Raw genomic sequence first — 23,378 nt, 5'->3', positions numbered from 1 at the left:
TCGAACGCAGCTCCAATCGCTGCCAAGCACAGCTCGAACGCAGCTCCAATCGATGCCAAGCACAGCTCGGACGCAGCTCCAATCGCTGCCAAGCACAGCTCGAATGCAGCTCCATCGCTGCCCAACGCAGCTTATCAATCGCTGCCCAACGCAGCTTATCAACCGCCGCCGACGACCCCCATTTAGGCGCGGATTATGGGGCAGTTACACCCCTAATCCCCCTATAAATAGCAACAAACTCAACAGAGTTAAAAAAGAGATCTTTTTGGAGGGGGGAGATCAGATTTTTGATAATCAGATCAAGAGAGATTTCTTTTCATTAATCGGAGGGGGATCTTTCGATCAAATCTTCCAGAATCAGAAAAAAGGAGGATTGACTCCTTACACAGTCTGGGAAATCAACAGACGGAGGATCTCTAAGCAGTCGATATTTGGCTTATTAACCGAATTATTTTCGGTTCCAACAACTCTATCATTAGAGTTTGTTACTTGTTCTGAATCACTAAACTCGTCAAGAGTTATCAACCAGACAAGACAGTTGTTCCAGTGAGTATAGATATTCGGATCGTCAACGAGAAGCAAACTCGACGCGAACAATCGAGGGAGGCATCTCATCGCTACCAAGAAGAACCCAGAATTAAACAAAGGAGAGAATCCCGATCATTCTCTTCTCTTTTGTAATCGGAAATCCAATTGTAATTGAGAGTTGAGAGAATTGTAATCATTCTTTTTCTAAACAGTTAGAGAGAATAAAATCAAGTACAGTTCTTTTCTTATTTTCTTGTTACAAAATTTTCCCACAAACACTCAACGAGTAGCTGTAGGAGCTTGGAGAAATTATATGGTAGATGCCATGTGGGATGATGGAAGTCGTGTCACTCTAGGGATTTAGATTTTTATTTATTTGTGAATTATTTTATTATTTGAGATGAATAGTGATGCTTTATTGCATTATATTTTATAGTTATTACTAGAATTTGCTTATCAATATTATATTATTTTTAATATACAATTATTAACAATAGTAATTTATACCCACCATTACCCCCACCAAATTATCCTATCAAATTATGCAACTTCATAATATTATCCATCATTATCCCACCAAATTATCCTACCAAATTATCCCACTTTAAGAATTACCCAACATTGTTCCACTAAATTATTTCAGTGTCAAAATATTATCCAATTTTACCAATTATCCCAGTTCTACTTAAAAAGTTTTAGGTGACTAACCCCCCCCCCCCCCCCAAACCTGTTATCTACAAAAAAACCTGTCATGTTATATCAGAACTTATGGTTATATATATAGGTAGTATAATTTGTGGGATAATTATGACCAATTATCCCAATTCTAATTCTAGTAAAATTCTACTTGACTAACGTACTAAAAAAATAATACAGTTCTAGTTCTACTTGACTAACACTATAAAAAAATATCCCATTTTCTAGTTCTATATGACTAACACCTTAAAAATTTATCCCTAGTTGGGTTAGCTTGCTCTGTGGTCAACCATCCTAGCTAGGTGCGGATACCCTAACAGCTCTCTTGGAATTATCATGGATTAACAATTGAGTCTTCTTGTTTATGTGAAGGCTCTAACTCAGGCTCTCCTTCAACGTAGCTTCAACGTAGGAGTTCTACCGTTGCAAATAATAATAATAATGATGGTGATAATAATAATAAATAATTTATTTATACCATAATTGAGACAAATAGATTCAATTATAACTCAACTCAGACTCTCCTTCGGACATAGAAATCTCCTAACCAACTTTCCCCCGGTTGCAAATTATTATTATTATTATTATTATTATTAGAGAAAAATGGAGAAACTTGGTACCAAGTTGCTCCATCGAACTTGGTAGTGATGTAGACTGATCATGTCCCTACATCTACATTGGAGTAGGTGAAAAGTGGTTAAGCCTCTATTTTCGAGTAGTGATGTAGGGGCCAGATCAAGTTCGATAGAACAACTTGATACTAATGTTCTCTATTTTTCTCATATTATTATTATTATTATTCATTTATATCATAATTCAGACGAATAGATTATATTGCAGGCCTGCTTTTGCCCCAGACATTAATGGGCTTTAAACTTGGGGTCCTTTTTAATTTGTGATTCCTTGTTCGGCGGAGATCCAATAAATAATTGGGCTTACCAAGGCCCCATCATCATTAGATCACTAAACTGTACGGTCTCCGTCCCTCAACTCCCAAAACCCCTGGAAAACCCTATAAAATTCCAAAATTCTCAATCCCCTCTTCGATCTCAAGCAACAATATCCAACTGAAATTTTCGGTAATTTCTTTTTTAATATGTACATTCGATTTTGCTATCTTTTCTTCTTTCCAGTCTTCCTCATTTTCCATTTTCTTTTCGTTTTTTCGTTCTTTTCTCCTTCGCTAGCAGCGGCAAGGGTGATAAATTTCTCGCTAAAATTTCACATTTTGATTTCACGTCTGTGATGTCTTCACGTCCAATAACAAGCTGCGATTTTTTTTTTTTTTGAATGCAGTCTACTTACTGTTCTAGATTGTATCAACACCGCGAAGCTCTTCGAAGAGCTATCCATGTTGTGAACTACCCTGTGGCAATGGGTATCGAAATTGTTCTCTCTCTCTCTCTCTCTCACTCATGTTCATATCATTGGTTTCGGCAATTGAATTGTTGGGTAGCTTTTGTTTTGCTTTGTTTACTATTTTGCAGATATTAGAGAACTTGTATCTTTGGATGATGTTATGGAGGAGCTCGGGTTCGGGCCTAATGGGGGCTTAACTTACTGTATGGATCACCCTTCGTTTGGCTAGTATGTGTCATCATAATCTCTTGATTTTAAACACTAATAGCTGATCGAAACCAATGTTTAAAAGAACTCGTTACGATGCTCGTTTGTTTGCGTTATGTGACCTAACATGCCTTAACATTATGCAACCTTATAAAATAACTCAGACACATCATAACTCTACGTTATTACAGTATAATACGCATTATTTCAATATAACTTACGCTACTTCAGTATAACATGCGTTATTTCAATATAGCTTATGCTATTTCAATATAAGTTGTAGAGACTTGAGAGTATATCCTTCTTAAAACTTGAAGTAGTTAAGTAATTACTATTAAACTGTTTGTTAAATCCTCATGTCTTGTTGTGCTGACATCATTATGTGATTGTGAAATTTTGAATGTGATTGATAAAACGATTGCAATTATGAACGAGCTACAACTTTATGATTATATATCTGAGTATCAGATTGTGATACTTCCAAGTAAATCTATATAGCTTGTATCAAATTAAAGATTTTTATTAAAATATTTTTGTATTATAATATTTTGTCCCTAATTCTTAAAATTGTGATGAATATCTTTTATTGTTTTTTAAATTAACAGTAAGAAAATATTATGTTCCTAATTGAGATTTTATGTTTGAAAATTTTAATGATTCCAAGTATTAAAGTCATTAGGAATAGTTCCTATTTATAAAATATGTAGATAATTAATAAAGAATTAACCTACTTTATGCGTTACGTTTTTCTTGCCTGTTTTTTCCCTAACCCTTAAAGGAGGTAGAGCGTTTTGTTATTCGTTGTCGTTATTTTCAACATTGACCAAAACAAACATATTTTCTGCCTGAAATCATTGAGGCTGTTATTGTTAAGTATGTAAGTGATATAGTTTTCGAGGCAACAAAATATAAAATGGTACCATGATGAAGTATTGGGTGCAAATCTTCCTTGAGATGTTTTCAGACACCTTCAGGAGAGCTTGGACGATTGGCTGGAAGATGAACTGGCATGGAGAATTATTTGGAAGACGATTGTCTTGTATTTGATTGTTCAGGTATTCGTCTTCTACTTCTTTGAGCATGTTCCAGTTTTGGGTTTATTTCTAGTTTCAACTGATCGTCCTCTAGATAGTCCATTCAATGAAAATATGAGAAGTTGTTGCAGTTATGTCAAATCCATTAGATATTCCTGTTCATCATTGGAATAAACTCATTTTAAATATACATTAACTCCAAACATGCGACTACAATTCAAGTGAATTTTATTGTAGCTGATTGGAAGAGCTTATGCATTATCTTGCATAACATGTTTCTTCTAAATAACAAGTTGTGTGCTGGTAACAGAGCATTACTATGATTTCGATTGATTACTCCCGACAATTATCTAGTTGTGGCAATTGGTTGACCATGTTCTAGTATTGCAATTCTTCAGTAACTTAGCATCCTTCCCTCATATTAACTTGTACATACTGGCTTAATTTCTAAAATCTTTTCCGGAGCCCTATTGACTATTATGGTGGATTATGGTTACAGGTCAGATAGAGCTACTTTCACACGTTCCTGTTCTTCGCAACGTTGGGGAACATCTACAGTGGAGGAACTTCAAAGTGTGTTGTGTTTATCTCCTTGATTCTCAGGTTTGTTCCATTTATTCTAGGATGTGGTTGGATCAGTTGTTTTTTAAGCCATTATCACTTTGAAAAATTTGCACCCTTTCCTCTGGTTCATTACTGACGTAACAAAGTACATAAGTGGTTGCATGGCATCCCTTTCAGCAATGATTCAACTTGAACTCCCTCGTGTCAATACTCTTTCGAAAATTGATATTGTGACAAACAAAAAAGATATTGAAGAGTAAGTAGTTCTTAACCACTGGACCTCTGTATGCGCTTGTTTTGTATCTGACATTTTTTTCTTATATTTGGCTATAGTTTCTTAAATCCAGAGGCACCCATTTTGTTGTCACAGTTGAATCAGAATATTCCTGTTCCATTTGCGAAGCTTAATAAAGCTTTGACAGACTTGGTATTTACCTTCCTTGCTAGCATTTTTTAAAATTTTCTTTCCCAAAAATGTAGGTTATGATCATCCCAATGTGGCATTTATTCGGGAAAAAGATCGTGTTTTGGCAGAAATTAGCAACCTGCAGTTTCTCAGTTTGCTTTTCGCTTTATTTGCTGATATTCTTAATATATGTTTTTTATTTTCTACTTTGTGTTAGGTTGGTCAGTTTAACATGGTGAATTTTGAGCCCCTCGATTTAAGAAAGGAAAGAAGGTACATTCACTATTTTCATATCTTGGTAGTTTTTTATAAATTGATTTGGTGAAAATCTTAAAACTGTTAAAGTTAATTGACATCCTTTTCATTTACAGAAACTCAGCTCATTCGTACAGGTAGTTACTTAATTATCAATACCTAGATAGTTCTTGGAGAGAATGCATAATATAATTGTATGACTCAAAAATCAATGTCATGTGCTAAGATAAAATATAAATGTTGTATGGTTGGTTGCTTGATCTCTCCATATATTGAGAATTGTTCTTCATGCAATTTGTAGGTATATATCAAGAGCCGTTCGCTGTGAACTATGAGATCAATTTGTAATCTTAGTAAGCTAGACAATACTGCACTACTGCAGTTTTGCATCTGCTATATCTTTGGCAGCATGTATTTTTGCACACACGCGAACTTGTGAGTACATAAACTCGTAAAAATGAACATGCACAAAAAAGGAAGAAATCCTCAAGCGACGCCATATTATCAAAACCATAAATTGTGAGATACTGGAACTGCTTTATCTATTTTTTTTCCCCTCTTTTTTTCCCCTCTTTTTTTCCCTTCCAATTTTCATGAAATCAGACTAGATGGTTATTTCGTGTTGCGAAAATAGTTGTGCAATGAGTGAAGTGGTAACAATTTCTTTTCTTCTAACGCAGCATATAATATGTTCTATCGATGCTCGACAACTGTATCCAGCATGGAGAAGATGCTGATGTAAAGATAGGAGATTTTGATTCAGAGGATGATGAATAGGCTTCAGAGGCAGTTGAGCTTCAATCAAGAAGAAAAAACTTCAAGGACATAAATCTCTTGTGAAAGGAATCCTGCTGATAATTTCGACAACCCGTGGAGAGTTGTCACCTTTGCACACTCGAACTTGTGCTTAGGGGGCATATGTGCCAAAGGTCAACGGAACATAGATGGGGATTGAGACTAGTTAACTTGTGAGGAACTCCATTATCTTTAGAGTTTATTGCGGATAACCGCCCTGTATTTGCTTGTACATCCTAACTATCTTATTAGTACGTACATCCATATAGATATCGTTATTTGTTCCCCACAAAAATTGTATGCATCACCACAAAATATCAAATAAGCCTCCACGAACTATGTGATATGGTAACATAAAAAAAGGAGTCGAAAAACATAATAGCTCGACAATCCATGGAGAAAACAAGCAACATTCAGAATCTGAGGATGCTCACATGTGCGCGTGCTCGTGCGCACATGTATTGTAGAGTTGATCCTTATTATCCATAGTTCTTACTACACACGATTCACGGCTAGTATTTAATATTTACAATCCCATGGCTCTTGCATAAAACTCAATAGTACTCAAGTTCAGACTGAAATCAGCAAAGCTAGACTTCACCATCCCATACATCAGCTACACTCTTGAACGGACCGTCACTCTCGTTCACAAAAAGATCGTCCGCCTCCAACACTCTCTCCTGCACAGTATAACAAAAATTCAAAATCATAGACTTTCAGAGAGCTATAGCAGCTCACCTGTTCGCCAATGCTGCTTAGCATTCGGAAATCCTCCTCGGGGATTTCCCATCCAAATACTTGGATGTTCTCTTTTATCCTTTCGGCGTGTGTTGATTTAGGAATGACACTGGTCCCCCTTTGTAATCCCCATTTCACTAGGATCTGACCTGGGCTCTTGTTGAGCTTGTTCGCCACCTGCACAATGCGTAAGTAGTTGAGAATTATAATCAAGTGTGTGTTTCGTTGCAACTGTAGCTTGTATACGTAGGTTTTTACAAAACAACTTGTAATTGCAACTGATGTTGCGAAAAAAGTTGCAAGTGAAGGTAAACTAATAGTTTGAATCACAATTGCAGTTACAAGCCTAGGGTGGGGAAAGAAAACCTTTTCAACAGTTGAATCGTGAATAAGATCCCGACCATCGGTTGAACCCAATGGTGAATAAGCCTGCAAGTAGTAGAACTCATGAGTGACCAACTGTTATCAAGTCAAGTATTCCCTGCAAATAGTTCAAAGGATGTGTCTTGTGCGCATGTCCAACATCATTGATTCAATTTTAGATTTTGCTCTTTGGATATGCTACCTATCTAGAGAAACAAAAATCAACGGAAAAAACTTACAGTCACATGAATTCCATTCTTCTTGCATACTTCCAACATCTTATCATTCCTCCAACCGGGATGCATCTCCATCTGCATCAATAGAAATCGTAAATCATTAGCATAATTTGCTTCGACTATCTATTGCCTTTTCATAGACCAAAACCCTTGGTGTTATTTTACCTGCACCACCGAAGGCATGGTTTGTGCAAACCCTATTACATTCTCGAGCTTTTTGACTGTCAAATTACACAGCCCAATATCTCGAACGACTCCTTCCTTCACCAGTTTCTCCATCTCTCTCCACACTCCTTCCATATCGAAGTTGAGTACATCACCTGCCCTAGGGGGCCTTTGTGCATCATCTTTAAGGCGGAAGGGCCAATGAATCTGTCATGTGAATTATGTAATCTACATTTACATTCAAGAAGAATGTTTCTTCTTGAATTTATATAAATAAATAGAGCAATATTTATATAATAACAAAGAATAAACACTTGTAAGTTATATAAATAGAACAATATTTTATCGAAAGAATCTGACCAGATAAAGATCGAGATAATCAAGTTGTAGTTCCTGAAGCGTGTTGTTCAGTGCTTTTCTAACTCGCTCAGGCACCATCTCCGTGCACCTGCATTATGCAAGTAAAAGAAGGAAATACCGGAGATTACAATGAACATACTGTGGGTATTAAGGACTGATCCAAATCTTAACCAGATAGGGAGCTATTTAGGAGCTTTTCATCATATGTTATTACTTAGGAAATACGTTATGTTTGAATACAACCTAAGGTGACATTTTGGCAATGGGTTAAGGAGACTTAATCCCTTTTTAATTATCCCACCAAACACAAAAAATCTATATAGATGTTAAAGTGAGTTAACCCTTCATAATTTGCCAAACATAGAAAATGTATAAGGATTAAGCTAACCAACCCCTTTGGAAGGATTAAAATGAGTTACCCCTCAATAATTTTAAGGGGTTTACTTATATACTCCTATTTAGAAGGATTTAGAGTTAACCCGTCTATTTATAAAGAAAATAGTCAAAATCCTAATTATTCCCGAACACTAGAACTTATGATAAGAGCTAAAATAAAACTTATTTAATACGTTAATAATTTAGTTTTTCGGTTTATCAAATGGGCTAACTACATTAATCATTCTGCTTAATTAATCCCTCTTCCTTAACCCTTTGCCAGCCCTTTGCCGAAGGGAGCCTACAGTTACAAAATGTTTGCATTGATCATATATACCATAACTTTGACGTGATGAATAGATCCTTCCGATCTATTCCGGCTTGAAAAGCAGCCTGCAGGCCATCACCAACCTGAACTTCAAGGAATTATTCATGAGAGGCCTGCATATGGAAACAATAATTTTCTGTTTGCTTCTGAAAAAATGTTGCGGATCATATCACCTCTTCTTGGACTTGATATTCTGCTGCTGTATCAATATGCCTATATCCAGCCTGCAGTTAGTAGTGAAACACTGAATTTTCAATCAAAACCCATGTCTGCTTGCTTAAGAGCTCTCTGAACATGTAGTAGCATTCTTGTAACAATATATAGAAGCATACGCGCTACAAACTTATAAAACATTTGTGATGATGTAGGGTACAGTTTGGCAAAGGGTTAAGTGAGGGGTTAAGGAAACTTAACCTCAACTTAACCTCAAAATGATAGGTTTTCTAGTACTCCTATTTAGAATGATAGGTTTTCTAGTACTCCTATTTATAATGATTATATTTAGAAGGATTAAGATTTAGAATGATTATATTTAGAAGGATTAAGAGTTAACACTTCTAATTATAAAGAAAATAGTCAAAATCATTGTTATTCCCAAACACTAAAACTGATTACAAAAACTGATCACAATGACTAAAATAAAACTTATTTAACGGATTAATAACTTAGTCATTCAGATTATTAAATGAACAAAGTACATTAATTACAATCAGCTGGTACCTTGAGTTATATATATGTAGTGTAATTTATGGGCCTTGGAGTTTGGGTATCTAAAGAGGGTAAACCTGGAGCTGAGACGACAAGCAACTTTCTAGGGTTATCGGTGTAACTATAATAATCAGCTAACTTCAGAGTTATTCACGTAGATATGCAAGCTCCAGGATCACCCTTGTAATTAGGCCGTAGCCGAGGGTACCGGATTGTTACTAATCCCAGCTTGTAATCCTACGCACCTCAGTGACCGCGGTGAAGACCGACTCAGATGCACCGTGACCAGCTGCTTTCCAAGTGCCCAGTCCTACTGCAGGGATGCTGTGGCCACTGATCACCAGCTTGAAGCTCCTCTCCTCTTGTGCTTGACGTGCTGCTGCTGCGCTTCTTGATGCTTGTGCCATCTCTCTCTCTCTCTCTCTTTCGCTCGAGCTAGCTTCTCCCTCTTTAATTTCTTTAAATTGTTTTAGCTGTGGCCAAGGGAGGTGGTGACTAGTCCCCCTGTACATGACACGTGTGCTCGTGAGGACACGCGTGTGCGTGCATGGCTTGGGCATTTGCCTCGGAACTCCATCTACACGTGTTGGGAAACTGTCCCGTTGAATTCGGGTGATCACCCTTCCACGTGTAGACACCTCTAGAATTCAACGGGCTTTGAATGTTGACTCTGTACAATAGCAGATCAAGGCTATAGCTTATGAAAAGAAGCGAGAGCATATCGATCGAGTTTTTAATTAGCTGGTGCGTTTCATGAGCCGAGTAATTCAACAAAAAAAAAAATTAATGCTCCGCTATCCCATTTATTTACATCGATCACGGTAAACCGTGATCTTAATTATTAGAATCTGTACATCGGCAAGAATAATTCTGTGAGATTACTAGTCCTCTATTAACGAAGGTAATTACCTCGGAGTTACTCAAGATTATCCGTATTAATTCTCAATAAACAATTTATGAAATCCTCCCCCTCCTTAAAAAAAAAAAAACTGCATTCATATATATATAGATTATAAGCATATTGTGCTACGCATGCAATGGGGTAACTTGCACCGGCCAGGATCAATATAATCCTCAGTACCAACCAAACACAGCTAACAATCCACAAAATCACACTCACGTACGGGATCAATTAAGAGTTAACACTTCTAATTATAAAGAAAATAGTCAAAATCATTGTTATTCCCAAACACTAAAACTGATTACAAAAACTGATCACAATGACTAAAATAAAACTTATTTAACGGATTAATAACTTAGTCATTCAGATTATTAAATGAACAAAGTACATTAATTACAATCAGCTGGTACCTTGAGTTATATATATGTAGTGTAATTTATGGGCCTTGGAGTTTGGGTATCTAAAGAGGGTAAACCTGGAGCTGAGACGACAAGCAACTTTCTAGGGTTATCGGTGTAACTATAATAATCAGCTAACTTCAGAGTTATTCACGTAGATATGCAAGCTCCAGGATCACCCTTGTAATTAGGCCGTAGCCGAGGGTACCGGATTGTTACTAATCCCAGCTTGTAATCCTACGCACCTCAGTGACCGCGGTGAAGACCGACTCAGATGCACCGTGACCAGCTGCTTTCCAAGTGCCCAGTCCTACTGCAGGGATGCTGTGGCCACTGATCACCAGCTTGAAGCTCCTCTCCTCTTGTGCTTGACGTGCTGCTGCTGCGCTTCTTGATGCTTGTGCCATCTCTCTCTCTCTCTCTCTTTCGCTCGAGCTAGCTTCTCCCTCTTTAATTTCTTTAAATTGTTTTAGCTGTGGCCAAGGGAGGTGGTGACTAGTCCCCCTGTACATGACACGTGTGCTCGTGAGGACACGCGTGTGCGTGCATGGCTTGGGCATTTGCCTCGGAACTCCATCTACACGTGTTGGGAAACTGTCCCGTTGAATTCGGGTGATCACCCTTCCACGTGTAGACACCTCTAGAATTCAACGGGCTTTGAATGTTGACTCTGTACAATAGCAGATCAAGGCTATAGCTTATGAAAAGAAGCGAGAGCATATCGATCGAGTTTTTAATTAGCTGGTGCGTTTCATGAGCCGAGTAATTCAACAAAAAAAAAAATTAATGCTCCGCTATCCCATTTATTTACATCGATCACGGTAAACCGTGATCTTAATTATTAGAATCTGTACATCGGCAAGAATAATTCTGTGAGATTACTAGTCCTCTATTAACGAAGGTAATTACCTCGGAGTTACTCAAGATTATCCGTATTAATTCTCAATAAACAATTTATGAAATCCTCCCCCTCCTTAAAAAAAAAAAAACTGCATTCATATATATATAGATTATAAGCATATTGTGCTACGCATGCAATGGGGTAACTTGCACCGGCCAGGATCAATATAATCCTCAGTACCAACCAAACACAGCTAACAATCCACAAAATCACACTCACGTACGGGATCAATTGAAAGAAGAAAAAAAACATGTATAATTAATTCAGAGCTAAATTAAACTCGAAATTAATTAACTAAGCTAGACTTCACCGTCCCAGAGCTCAGCTACGCTCTTGAACGGACCATCTGTCTTGTTGACGAAAATCTGCTCCCCCTTGACGACCCTCTTCTGATCGCTCATGCTGCTCAGCATTTTGAAATCCTCGTCGGGGATTTCCCAACCGAACACTTGGATGTTTTCCCTTATCCTGTTCGCGTGCGTCGACTTGGGGACGACGCTGGTTCCCCTTTGCAATGCCCATTTCACCAGGACTTGGCCTGGGCTCTTGTTCAGCTTGTTTGCTACCTGCATGCACAAGCCAAATTAGCTGATTAGCGCTGGTCGAGCTATATATATGTTTCGTCTCGGTAATTAAGTACATATTTGTGCATTTCCTACTAATTAAGTAAACAAGAAAGAAGACATCAGATTTAACGAGGTTCAGCAATCGTGCCTACGTCCTCGGGAGCCACACCGGACAATTCTTTGATTAATATTAAAGAAGATTACGATGCCCACAAATAGGATCTAATCTCTCTAAGATCTCTCTGAAGAATTCTCTCAAAACCCTCTTTTTCTGATGTTTAATCTCTTCTAAGACGTTCCATATATATATATAAAAAACCTAAAGCCAAAACAGACTAGGAATTCTAAAATCAAAAAACAAAACAAATTAGGAATCCTAATTACCTGTTACCAAAACAGATTAAGAATCATGTTACCAAAACAGATTAGAAAACTTGCTATCCAACAATTTGTTTGATTTCAGCTTTGAGTCTACATCCCTTGAACTAACATATTTACGAAAAGATGATTAAACAGAAGTAAATGAAGAAGGGTGAGTGAGTTAACTAAAAACCTTCTGAACAGTAGAATCATTCACCAAGTCCCGACCATCAGTTGAACCCAGTGGCGAATAAGCCTGCCGATACACAGTAGATTTCGTGACCCAAAAATAACACAAAAAAATAATAATAATGAAAATCAAACAAGGATCCCATTTTGGAGAACAAATAGAACAACTTTCATGATTTATACTGAATGCAGACCAACAGAACTACTGAAGAGTGAAATTTAATATAAATAAAAATGTTATTAATTAGGAGAAATTAAACTTACGGTTACATGGATCCCATTCTTCTTGCATACTTCCAGTATCTTATCATTCCTCCACCCAGGGTGCATCTCCATCTAAACCCACAGAGATCATGAATCAAATGGCTGTCTTCGTAAAACCGATCGAGTCATTGACGTACGCTAGCTAGTTAATTAGTTTACCTGCAATACTGAAGGCTTTGTTTGAGCGAAGCTCAGTAGCTTCTCTAGCTTCTTGACCGATAAGTTACATATGCCGATGTCTCTGACTACTCCATCCTTAACCAGCTCCTCCATTTCTCTCCACACTCCTTCCATGTCGAAGGCGCTAACGTCGCCTGCTCTTGGGGGCCTTTGCGCGTCGTCTTTAAGGTGGAAGGGCCAGTGAACCTGTCAAATGAAATCGTTACGCTAAACATAGGGTACGTAAATTTCACAAAAGCGCCCTATTTTGTCTTTTTTTTAGATGACCCCTAAACTTAGTTTAGAAAGGTCACTCAACCCCTCTTAAATTTTTTCAGGTACCCCCTTAACTGACATCGTTAGATCATCCAACTGTGCACATGAAAATCGCGTGCGTCGAAATGACCAATAGCCCATAATGCGGGGCAAAAAACACCTTTCACCTAACACCATTAGGGTATCTTGGTCGTTTATCAGTTCGTCTAACACTGTTTGCAGGCTATGCGGGCCTGTCTCAAAATCTGCCAAACTTCACGAAATTTACTCCTAAATATATAGTAAATTTCCTTTTGAATTATTACGAAAAACCTACAATGTTTGACATGTACCAGAACAAACATATACCGAGTTTGAATTAGTAGACCTTTTGGTTACAAATACCGACTTTAATAAGAAGTCAAGTCATATGAACAGCACAATATCGTTGGTTGGAGATTGTTTTCACCAGATAAAGGTTGAGGTAATCAAGTTGCAGTTCCTCAAGTGTACTGTTCAGTGCTTTCCGAACTCTATCTGGCGACGAATCTGTGCACCTGCACCACGAAAATTTCAGAATTCCGAGAACTGATCCAAATTCGAACAAGAACGACAACTCTTTCGGAACTTTCTATGCTAATTAATTTCATATATGCTTCGTTTCTTAACGAGCCATTACCATAATTTGGATGTGATGAATAGATCTTTTCGGTCAATTCCTTTTTGCATAGCAGCCCGGAGACCTTCACCAACCTGAAACTCAAAGAATAAATTTTATGTGGGAAGTAGATAATAGTGTAGAAGGTAAAGTACGTAGTATGAGCTAGTGAGCATCACCTCTTTCTGGATTTTATACGCTTTTGCTGTATCAATATGTCTGTATCCAGCCTGCAATTGGTAGTGAATGCAGATTTCACTTCTATACTCACAAATAGTTCTCTTAACACTTTAATACACCAAAGTTTCATTTCCATTTCACTTAATACCGCCGCCCGGATTTTGTTAGATTTTCTGTTAAATTTGTATTACATAGATCTATTCTACCGTGGCTAGCGATCCAAAAATCTAAATGTCCCAGTAGCACATTGGCAGGGTATCGCGTGCTAAGCGTGTGATCTAAATTTAACATAAAACTAACGAAATCTAGACGAGGGTATCAAAGTGTAAAAATGGGCAAAGCTTCGGGGTACCAAAATGAGAACGTCAAACATTATGATGATAGACTGTGTATATAATTACCTCGGTGATTGCACTAAAGACTGACTCAGATGCCTTGTCACCGGTCTTCCAAGTGCCCAGACCTACTGCAGGGATCTTGTGGCCACTCATCAGCGTGAAGCTCATCTCCCGCTCTCGTGCGAGCGGTGATGTAATTTTTGGTTGTGCCATTTTTCTCTCTCTCTCTCTCTCTCTCAATTTTGTTGAAGTTTTGGTCAAACTAATTAATTAGAGAGGATGGCAAATTTCTCTCCCTTTATATATGTAGCTAACCTTGTGCATGTCAGGATGACACGTGTGTGGCACGAGACTAAAATGTGGGTTAACTGTCCCGTTCCAGCCGGTGAAGGGACCGGATCCGTATGACCAAGTTTGATAATGCTTGTCTCGGATAGGATTGATTTGTGGGTCCGAAGCCCCTTGCCTTTTTGAGCCTGTGAGAAGAAAAAAAAAATTCACGTAAACCGCCTCTAAAATAGGATAATTGTACGAAAAACTGCCTTTAAATTGTAATTTATACGCAAACCATCTTTAAAAAAGTGTTTCGATTACAATCAACCACCTTGAATTATTTTCATCAGAATTGCTCTTTGGTTTGGGATCATCTCTCTCTCCCTTACAAGATTAGCGCACTAATTTAAACAAGACTTATATCATCGTTTACAAACCATATCGACACCTCTCAGGATACCAGTCACAGACGTAAATTGTTATATCACCTCCATCTCTCTTTGGATGTTAGAAGTTTCTTTTTTCGAGTTACCGTTATGAACTTGTGATGAGTACGCGCATTTTGTCGCAAGGCATATGATAAAAGAAGACATTTTATAGAGAAATCAAGAGCTCCATCCATGACTCCCCACCCCACCCCCCACTTCCTTCGAATAGTATATGAACTCTTTATCATGATATAAAACAGCCCTATTGAGTGTTGTAGCTAGACATAGTGTGAAGATGAGGTTCTCTAATCTCTATGATTCCCAAAGCCAAATTTGTGCTCAAGTGGAAAAGGATGACAGGGATCTCATTTAAGGAATGGCATGACACAACATGGCGGTCGGGTACCAGATACGATACGTTCCAAAGATCAGATACACAATGTTTCAAAATCACAGCCATGCATTTTTCCCATAGATTCGACAAATAATAATAGCTTGTTACCTGTTATCAAAGTCATAATTCAATCGACTAAATATCCGATACGGGTCAAGAATGCCCCATAGCTGCTTTGCCGGGTAGTACAGTAAAAAATTCCAACAGTGGTACCCACTGGTAGAGAGATGAGAACTATTGACTCAGGGGAAAAAAGGAGGGAGGGAATCAAATAAGAACCTGCCTCTTTTAGCTTGTTAAAAGATTACATTTGAAAATTAATGTTGTCACTGCAGAGCAAAACTGGATACAGCATCGCCTTTCTTTACAATAATAAGATTGTGCTGTCTTTATCGTGTAATAATCTCTTTCTTTATCATTGTGTGAATATCTATATAATCAGACAGGTATAGTGAAATCTGAAGAACAAAATGTGTGCACGTCCTCCACTCAAAATTTTTACCAGATCATCCCAATTTAATTTCGGCTCATCTCTTCACTCCGATGATTTTGAACTCCTTTGGCTAAGCTCCCTCTGGTGCATAAACTCCAGAGAATACAGATTATAAGATCCATCATAAGTATCTATATTAAGTAGAACTGTCTCCTGATTTACTCTTGTTTTCGTCTACATTATTTACTTCTGTAGAATTGCACTCCAACAGGGGAATGTCAGGGGAATTAGCAACCTGCATCTCGACTGTTTCGCTCTTCTTTGGCTGTAATCCCGTAGATCGTGCAAGATCTACCCATTGCTGCACCAATTTGAGAAGAAATAATTATGAATGATATTAGTATCTTTGATTAGATAATGTAACATATAAAACATCAGTAATCGCTACAATGAGGTAAACCAGAAATAGTTGTCAAGTATGGAAACATATAGAAATTTTTGGATTTGAAAACTATAGCATATAATGTCAAGGAAGCTGTAATTTTGATTGTAGTTTTCAATTTCCATAGAATGTAAAAATTATGCCCCCTTGCATGCAATAAGAAAATCATTTCTGAAAGGAACTAGGACTGTCAAATATATAACTCCCAGGGACCTAATCTATGGAACATTACCACTAGGATACATAATAAGTTGAATTATATCTCGGATAGTTAGTAACTTTTTTTGGCACATGATATAGTAGCATCAATTGATTTAGGAACCTTTTAAGGATCTGATTTATTTTAGTATGATAAGATTTCTTCTTGTTAGGGCTTCGTTTATTGCTGATGTGTAAACAACCAAAGATTAGTTTTCTTAATAGAGGTATGAAGATCTTATGAAGAGATTATGATCTCTACAGATAGTGTAGAAAAATTTTGGGTATGAAACCCTATACTTTGAAGGTACTTTGAAGGTGTGAGACCTTAATTAGCATGAGGATATTGATTCAGACATGAGGCCAAAATCTTAATTTTCTTGTCCTTTGTTCTTTTTGCTTCTTCATCCATGTTTTTAGCCGTCACCCCTCAGCATGCTACATCAAAAATATAAGCCAGATAACCAATTTTTTTGGTAGTTCCATTATTTCTAACTACAGCTTGTTTTAAACAACTGAAAAGTAAGCAGACCCACTAGTTCTTTCTGTTCATCCAGCAATGCTACACTGATGACCAGTAAAGGAGAGGTGTTACTGAGCAGAAGAAATGTCAAAAGACAGAAGAAATGTCAAAAGACAGTTCCACATAAAATGAGTAATGATGCTGAATTTGAAAGATGCACATTCAACTCTTTACCACTCAATGAACATTATGAAAATCAAACTACAAAAAGCATAACAATCATTCTAAAAGAAAGATAACTTAGGAGTACTCAGAGTCTTGACAAAATGTAGGGCAGCTAGGCTGAGATTACGTATTTTTCTCACACCTATTATACATCACGCTTATAAGCAAAATTTCCAGGAAACTAATTAAGGAGTAGACAAATGTGTGGTAAGCCTAACCTGTGTTCCCCAGTATGAGTTGATTGTGCGAACGACGAAAGAAAGTGCATTCACCAGTTGCGGTTGATTATAATAAGCTAATATATAGTCTGAAAGTCTGTGCTCCAACAGTCCAGCAATAATCTGCAGATTGAATACTTTGATTAGCAATGCAGGACTTTAACAACACTTTACTAGATATTGGCAAACAATTTGGAAGGTGTCAATTACAGAAACCATATTTATGCAGTCTCAAACCTGATTATTATTTACTGAAGTTATAGGTCCTGAAAAAATTTAAAGCCTACTACTGTTTAGCAGTGAGAGATGACAATATGTCAGTTATGATCCATGACAAGCTCAAACCATAAGGAATCAGAACATGTCAGGTAATTATGGAGAAATTTCTTTCTGATACAAAACTAGCTTATACTCTCAGACTTTTTAATCCAGATTGAACATAATAACGAGCACGCATATCATCCCTGAACATAATAACGAGCATGCACATCATGGGACGATTTTGTGAATGTATCTATTTGGTAGATGAAACAACATACTCTACACAGGTAACAGCAGAAAACAGAAGGCAATGCATGTAGCATTAGCTATAAATCATGTTGAGGGTGTTTCAAGTAAATCAAGTGTGCATGCAAACAGAAATTGAATTACCTGGTACCGGAGATTTGCTGATGTTCCAAGAAAGTAGCCATAAACAACTGCTGATTTAAGTACGGGAGTTCTTCGTGGGTTTTTATCTGAACTTAAATCAGTTCCAAAAGCTCGACGAATAGCATATAGGATATGTGAAATAGATCCAGCCCCAATGCTAGAGATAAATCCTACCCCAGCAAGTTTCAGTCCACCAATAAGCACTGCGGCAATCCTCTGATTTGTACTCCAGATTGTTCCAACAGCATTTTTCTGGAAGGCATTATCTGGAAAGTATCCTAGAAGACCTTTCAGTAATTCCAAATTCTCAGGGGTAGAACTGCTGTCAGCCTGAGAAAGGAATGAAAGAGTTGGAGCAGGAAGCCACACGGTAAAGAAATCAACAACTGAGCCTCTGATGGTATCAGTTAGAACATAATCTATTTCTTCAAAAAATCGACCTTTACGCCGTTCATATTGTGCCAAAAGGGTCGTTGTTATTGATATACCTTCTTCTATAGCTAGCCTATGCAAAAATTTGGGATCTGCCAGTAACCTTTCTCGGAAACCCTGCATTAAGACGAATTCAAACAACAGCATTTAGAAAGCAATACATATTTTGACAAAATATCAATAAGATATGCCATCACTTTAGCATTTGCTAGCATACATATTATAACAAAAAACAACAAAAAGAAACCAAATTATTGGATAAAGATTTAATAATCCTATCAAAAAATATTGCCCCCCTACCCTGAATCTGGGATGAGATTCACCTACTATTTGGCAATATAATTTGCTCTTGAACCATGCTTGCACCGCTCTACTCCCTTTCTACAATTAACATCATAAGTAGTTCACCATTTGATATTCAAGGAAAAAGAACCAGGGGTTTCGTCGCGGATCCTTGTGCTGTAAGAGATTGAAGATATCTTAAATCATTGCAGCCACCTTTAAGTAGACCTTTAACTACCTCAACATATTAAGATTCAATTTTATAGTAATACTGTAATAATGCCTAGAAAAAGGACAAAAGAAGAGTAGAGAATGTTATACACAACAACAAAACAAAAAAAAAATTGCAGTAGAAAAATATAAGAATTCTCCATGAAAGTTTCCTAGAATGTTAGGTCTGAAAGAAACAATCTCCAATTCAAATTTAAAACATCAGTCGTCAATGAAGGTTTCCAGTCTTCAAGATCTATACAGGAAAGAGCATCTTGGTGGGGAACAGACTCAGATGATAGTTATGCTTGTATATACAAATGATATATTCCAGAACCCAAATAATTATGCACGTCTTGATAGAAGTACCATAATCAGAAAAGAGAAACGGAATCAAAGTACAATAACATACCTGAAATCTGTGTATTAGTTCTGCAATAACAGGATACTGCTCAAGGTCAAAAAAGTTCTGGAGAGTCTCAGGTGAAACAAGACCAAGATCCAGTCCTTTTTGAAGATCCTGGTTAACAGACAAATGAAGGGATCAGTATATCTGGATACAAACAATAGAAGTCAAATAAAACATGAGGTACTTGATGCCTAACATGTCTTCCAATGAAAAATGATCCAGAGTGCAAAGCATGCAGGCCGAGGCATATAAAGTTGCTAAATCTTTTGTGAAGAGGATCTCATCAAATAAACATGAAACAGGCAGTTCATTCTTTTGTAAATTATGATTGTTAAGATTTGGCACACACAAATCATAATTTTTCACTTCTTACATTTCATCTGGATTGAAAATTGTGACGCAGATTGTACCATTCAATATCCTTTTCAACTTTTAGCATGAAGCACTATTCACAAACCACTCTTGGATTTCATGACAATAAACAAGCCAGATATATAGTAATAAACACCAAAACTTTTGAATGCAAAGAGTTCAGGTTCCATCCAGATTACTCTACCCTTGGGTGCAAGGAGTAATTTCACACAAGATGGGCCATCTAAAAGAATGATTTGCAGTATTCGGCACCATCTAAGATCATAAAAGGTATAAGGGAAAAAAAATTTGACCTCCACATCCAATTTACATCGACCTGTTGAAAGACTAGTTAGCCCTGTATGCAGTGTAAGGCCATAAGCTGTTCATGGATGCATGTGAAGATGCTAATCAATGTATGCTTCTACCTTAGTCACAAATTTCTAGGAAGAAAAAAACATCACACAATTAACATATAGATAATTACGAGATTAAGGCATGTATCGCATATAATATAACAACCAAATGTCGTGAACCAAACCCAAATTGATACTGGACCATAACAGAAATATCATACTACATAACAACTGATAGCTAAGGAAGTAAAGTCAACTAGATCAGATGACTCTGAATGTTCCTCAAGATGGTATGGTAATTTGATCAATCAACAATAGGCAAAAAGATTATTGGCTCCTTCAACTAACTCGTACCGCTTTAGGATTTTTTTTTTCTTTTTTGGTTTAACACAACAAATTCTGCATTGTAAAAAATAAAAAGGAATACCGTAGTTTCCGTGCTTTACATGTTAATTAGAATAAGATTCCTTCACCATGGCTGTTCTCCCCCATCACCCATAAAGGTGTCAGTACATGCCAAAGCTAGTAGGCCAAGCAAATGGAAGAATATGTGCCATAAAGTCACCAAAGAATTATATTAATTAAATGTATGAGTAGCAATAAGTGTAATAAGCTACCTGGGGTAATGCATCTCGCCTGCGACCGGCTGCATTCATTACTCGAGCAATTTCAGCACGATCAAAGCAATTCCTAGTACAAGGTTTAGCAGCGGAATACCACAGAAAATCAGCTGCAGGAATTTCTCCTTCTCTACGTATGTCTTGTCTTTCAGGGTCCAGCAATATGACAGCTTGATTTTTCTTTTGCAATTTCTTTGAAATCCTAGCTGGAATTCCAGTTCCTCTTGATCCATAAATGACATGGCTTGCACCTGTTACAACAATAAGCATGCCTGCAGAACCTCCATCTGATATTGCTCGTATGATAATCTGGGACATTGTGTAATCATCGACAACTCTTGCCTGAGCAGATAGGTACGAACTAGGACCAAAAGGAACAGACTGATTTGAAGTAATCTTGTCAATTAACGATCTTCCAGATGTAGAAGAGAAGCCAGAGATGAAGCCTGAACCAGCAGGAGGAGCATACAGTTTCCTTTGTGCCTTTGGTAGTCCTCGGATTCCTTCAGCTTGAACAGTTCTTAAAACCTGGTCATTTGAAAGAAAATTATAACTGTTAGAATTAATATAAAACTATAATCCTTGACCCTCACCATAACTTTGGAGTTTTGGTGCAACGGTTAGAGGGACTAAATCTACGATGGTATCAGAGCAACCCAGGTTCAAATTCCACCAGCCACAAATTTTAAACGGATTTTCTAAAAATTAACACCGCTGCGTGAGTCCAAAGTTTAGCCCTGGTCGTTCAACCTATGGGGGCATGTTAGAATTAATATAAAACTACAATCTTTGACCATCACCATAACTTCGGAGTTTTGGTCTCATTGTTAGAGGGACTAAATCTAAGAAGAACCATTTGTCGTGTCCTTGGGCATGTATGTCTGTGCACACAGGTACAAAATCTTTTAGAGTTCAAACATTATGGTTGAAAATTGAGAAGGAAGATCCAAATGTTAATTTATAGCCATGAACTTAAAAGCAGAATTGTTTGCTTGCAGGTTGTATTTGTTAACTCATTACAAATATAACTACCCTGTAAAGTAGGAAAGCCTAAAAAAATCAAGTAGAACACTAGAAATGAACTTGATTCTACCAAAATAAAAAGAATATCACAGGTATAAGCCATAATAATTAGCAAAAATAAAACATTAAAGATTAAGATCCACTAACTTAACTTAATCAGAGATGTCCATTTTCAGTTAGAGATTCATGAAGCACCATGACATCATAGAGAATTATCAAAGAGGTTTGATCCACTTAACAAGTAACGATAAAGCATTTCTTCCCCTGACATAGTAAACTGCAACTGCAAGTTTTTTATGTTCCATGTTTGTAAAAGTTCATCCATATNGTGAGAATGTTGGAACGTTGTGTTTACCTTGTAACACACTGAGGAACAAAATGATGTATATGTACCTCAAGTGGAGTGCCACAGGCAACAAGCTTGACTCCATTATCACGACAGTAATTCAATAGAGGTTCATATTCTTGCCAACGCTGAGCTGGCCAGTGAGAGGTATAGGACCTTAAGGTTCCACCATCAATTCTGTCATGAGAACATACGTTATGTAGTAAAATATCAAAAAAGGAAAAACTACTATCGTGTTCAATTCGTAAAAGTGTAGGACACGTAAAGTAATTTTATGAGGAGACTTACGCATTTGTCATACAAAACTGCTTTATATATGAGAAGATAAAAAATATGTAAAACAACTGGAAGGAACAAAGATAAGGCTTATTATATGAAAAATATCCAGATGGTATTAACAAGAAATAATCTTTTCTCCAATTTGGTGAATGTATGACTCCTATTCTCTAGAGAATGACAAGTAAGCAACCAAATAGAAGAGCAGCAAAAGAGAAGCAAACGTCTCGCAAATGACATACTAACAGGTTGTTCCACTATTAGCATAAGTTGAAGACCGGACATGTTGGAATTCCAAAGCACAGGTTATAAGAATATTTAGAATCCTCATCCAATTGAAGGCGAGCATTGTGCCAGAAATTGCAAAGAACAGCAGGCATAGCACAAGTCAATGGCCTTTACAACCGCTACTACATCGTATATTTTGAGGGTACATTATTATGGCTACAGAATATAATTTCAGATGAAAGCCCTGGTACATGACTAACCAAAGAAGCTGGGTTCATTCAAGATACAGACAAGGGTAGCCCGTGTGCAGATAATAATAGTAGCATCTAAATGTAGGATTTAGTTTAATCATACATCTGATAATTTGACAACTTGATACCTCAAACCCCTTTGTTCTTGGCTATCTTCAAACTCAAAAAAACTGAAATTTTGTAAGGAAATTCGTTTCTCATACACTTTCTTATGTTGATATCCTTGAATAAAATTCAATAAAAGTTTAGTGCATTTTGGGCTATCAAATTGTTAAAGAAATTTAGAAACTTTGGGTATTAAGGTGCAAATAACTATTATCATATAAAAGCTAATTTCTTTTCTCATCAGTTCAAGGATTCCAACCTTCCATCCACGAACTGATCAAGCTGCTCCTGCAAATTACAAGGAAACGCCTCCATCGCCAGCGAAACCGGCCTCTCCTTCTCCAAACACTTACCCCTCAGACTCCTAACAATCTCCAGCTCCAGCTCCCTATCATCCTTATCCGGCACCAGCTCTGCCTCCCCCAAATACACAACCCTAGCCCCGAGCAACTTCTCCCAAACCCTCCTCTTATCTTTC

The 23,378-nt window shown here is 37.2% G+C and overlaps 4 protein-coding genes across 13 annotated transcripts in view; 1 reads left to right on the top strand and 3 right to left on the bottom strand.

Moving 5' to 3' along the window:
- LOC109830031 (GPN-loop GTPase 3-like) lies at positions 2,194-9,448 on the top strand. Of its 10 annotated transcripts, none has more exons than XR_002244182.1 (9): positions 2,194-2,303; positions 2,521-2,602; positions 2,712-3,845; positions 4,324-4,427; positions 4,566-4,644; positions 4,722-4,815; positions 5,012-5,067; positions 5,351-5,568; positions 5,730-6,145. XR_002244182.1 is itself a non-coding variant. In XM_020397182.1 (7 exons), the coding sequence occupies exons 4-7, from the start codon at positions 4,550-4,552 to the stop codon at positions 5,188-5,190; spliced, it is 270 nt and encodes an 89-aa protein (XP_020252771.1). In that variant the 5' UTR covers positions 2,194-2,303; positions 2,521-2,602; positions 2,712-3,845; positions 4,324-4,549; the 3' UTR covers positions 5,191-5,333. The 10 variants fall into 10 exon arrangements, 1 of the variants encoding a protein (XP_020252771.1); XR_002244184.1 differs by having other exon boundaries at positions 4,543-4,644; XR_002244186.1 differs by having other exon boundaries at positions 2,712-2,786; positions 3,755-3,845; positions 4,324-4,644; positions 5,730-6,140.
- On the bottom strand, positions 6,223-9,702 carry LOC109830030 (aldose reductase-like). Its single transcript, XM_020397181.1, has 9 exons — positions 9,363-9,702; positions 8,583-8,633; positions 8,419-8,492; positions 7,707-7,794; positions 7,347-7,553; positions 7,185-7,256; positions 6,949-7,011; positions 6,583-6,759; positions 6,223-6,524 (listed from the first exon to the last, which is right to left on the bottom strand). The coding sequence occupies exons 1-9, from the start codon at positions 9,675-9,677 to the stop codon at positions 6,435-6,437; spliced, it is 1,137 nt and encodes a 378-aa protein (XP_020252770.1). The 5' UTR covers positions 9,678-9,702; the 3' UTR covers positions 6,223-6,434.
- Positions 11,455-14,527, bottom strand: LOC109829365 (aldose reductase-like). Its single transcript, XM_020396492.1, has 8 exons — positions 14,350-14,527; positions 13,948-13,998; positions 13,790-13,863; positions 13,580-13,667; positions 12,856-13,062; positions 12,697-12,768; positions 12,437-12,499; positions 11,455-11,883 (listed from the first exon to the last, which is right to left on the bottom strand). Exons 1-8 carry the CDS (start codon positions 14,497-14,499, stop codon positions 11,617-11,619), a joined length of 972 nt encoding a protein of 323 aa, XP_020252081.1. The 5' UTR covers positions 14,500-14,527; the 3' UTR covers positions 11,455-11,616.
- LOC109829734 (protein RETICULATA-RELATED 6, chloroplastic) overlaps positions 15,627-23,378 on the bottom strand; it is a 10,527-nt gene continuing 2,775 nt past the window's right edge. The window contains exons 2-8 of the mRNA XM_020396773.1: positions 23,160-23,373; positions 22,088-22,217; positions 20,669-21,199; positions 19,348-19,455; positions 18,012-18,560; positions 17,361-17,483; positions 15,627-16,175 (exon numbers count right to left, since the gene is read on the bottom strand). Coding sequence (XP_020252362.1) covers positions 16,011-16,175; positions 17,361-17,483; positions 18,012-18,560; positions 19,348-19,455; positions 20,669-21,199; positions 22,088-22,217; positions 23,160-23,373 — 1,820 coding nt within the window. The 3' untranslated portion in view covers positions 15,627-16,010. The remainder of the gene's footprint in view (positions 16,176-17,360; positions 17,484-18,011; positions 18,561-19,347; positions 19,456-20,668; positions 21,200-22,087; positions 22,218-23,159; positions 23,374-23,378) is intronic.

The sequence above is a fragment of the Asparagus officinalis genome, chromosome 2, assembly GCF_001876935.1.
Source record: "Asparagus officinalis chromosome 2, Aspof.V1, whole genome shotgun sequence".
NCBI lineage: Eukaryota > Viridiplantae > Streptophyta > Magnoliopsida > Asparagales > Asparagaceae > Asparagus > Asparagus officinalis.
This window is presented reverse-complemented; position numbering and strand designations above follow the sequence as displayed.

Coding starts and splice junctions, on each gene's coding strand:
- LOC109829365 (XM_020396492.1), bottom strand. CDS start 14,499: ATGGCACAACCAAAAATTACATCACCGCTCGCACGAGAGCGGGAGATG. Junction 13,668..13,789: donor TTCATCACATCCAAATTATG/GTAATGGCTCGT, acceptor TTCGTGGTGCAG/GTGCACAGATTCGTCGCCAG. Junction 12,769..12,855: donor CAAAGCCTTCAGTATTGCAG/GTAAACTAATTA, acceptor CTGTGGGTTTAG/ATGGAGATGCACCCTGGGTG.
- LOC109830030 (XM_020397181.1), bottom strand. CDS start 9,677: ATGCCCAAGCCATGCACGCACACGCGTGTCCTCACGAGCACACGTGTC. Junction 8,493..8,582: donor AATATCAAGTCCAAGAAGAG/GTGATATGATCC, acceptor CTTGAAGTTCAG/GTTGGTGATGGCCTGCAGGC. Junction 7,795..8,418: donor TTCATCACGTCAAAGTTATG/GTATATATGATC, acceptor TGCATAATGCAG/GTGCACGGAGATGGTGCCTG.
- LOC109830031 (XM_020397182.1), top strand. CDS start 4,550: ATGGCATCCCTTTCAGCAATGATTCAACTTGAACTCCCTCGTGTCAAT. Junction 4,816..5,011: donor ATAAAGCTTTGACAGACTTG/GTATTTACCTTC, acceptor ACTTTGTGTTAG/GTTGGTCAGTTTAACATGGT. Junction 5,068..5,165: donor GATTTAAGAAAGGAAAGAAG/GTACATTCACTA, acceptor TTTCATTTACAG/AAACTCAGCTCATTCGTACA.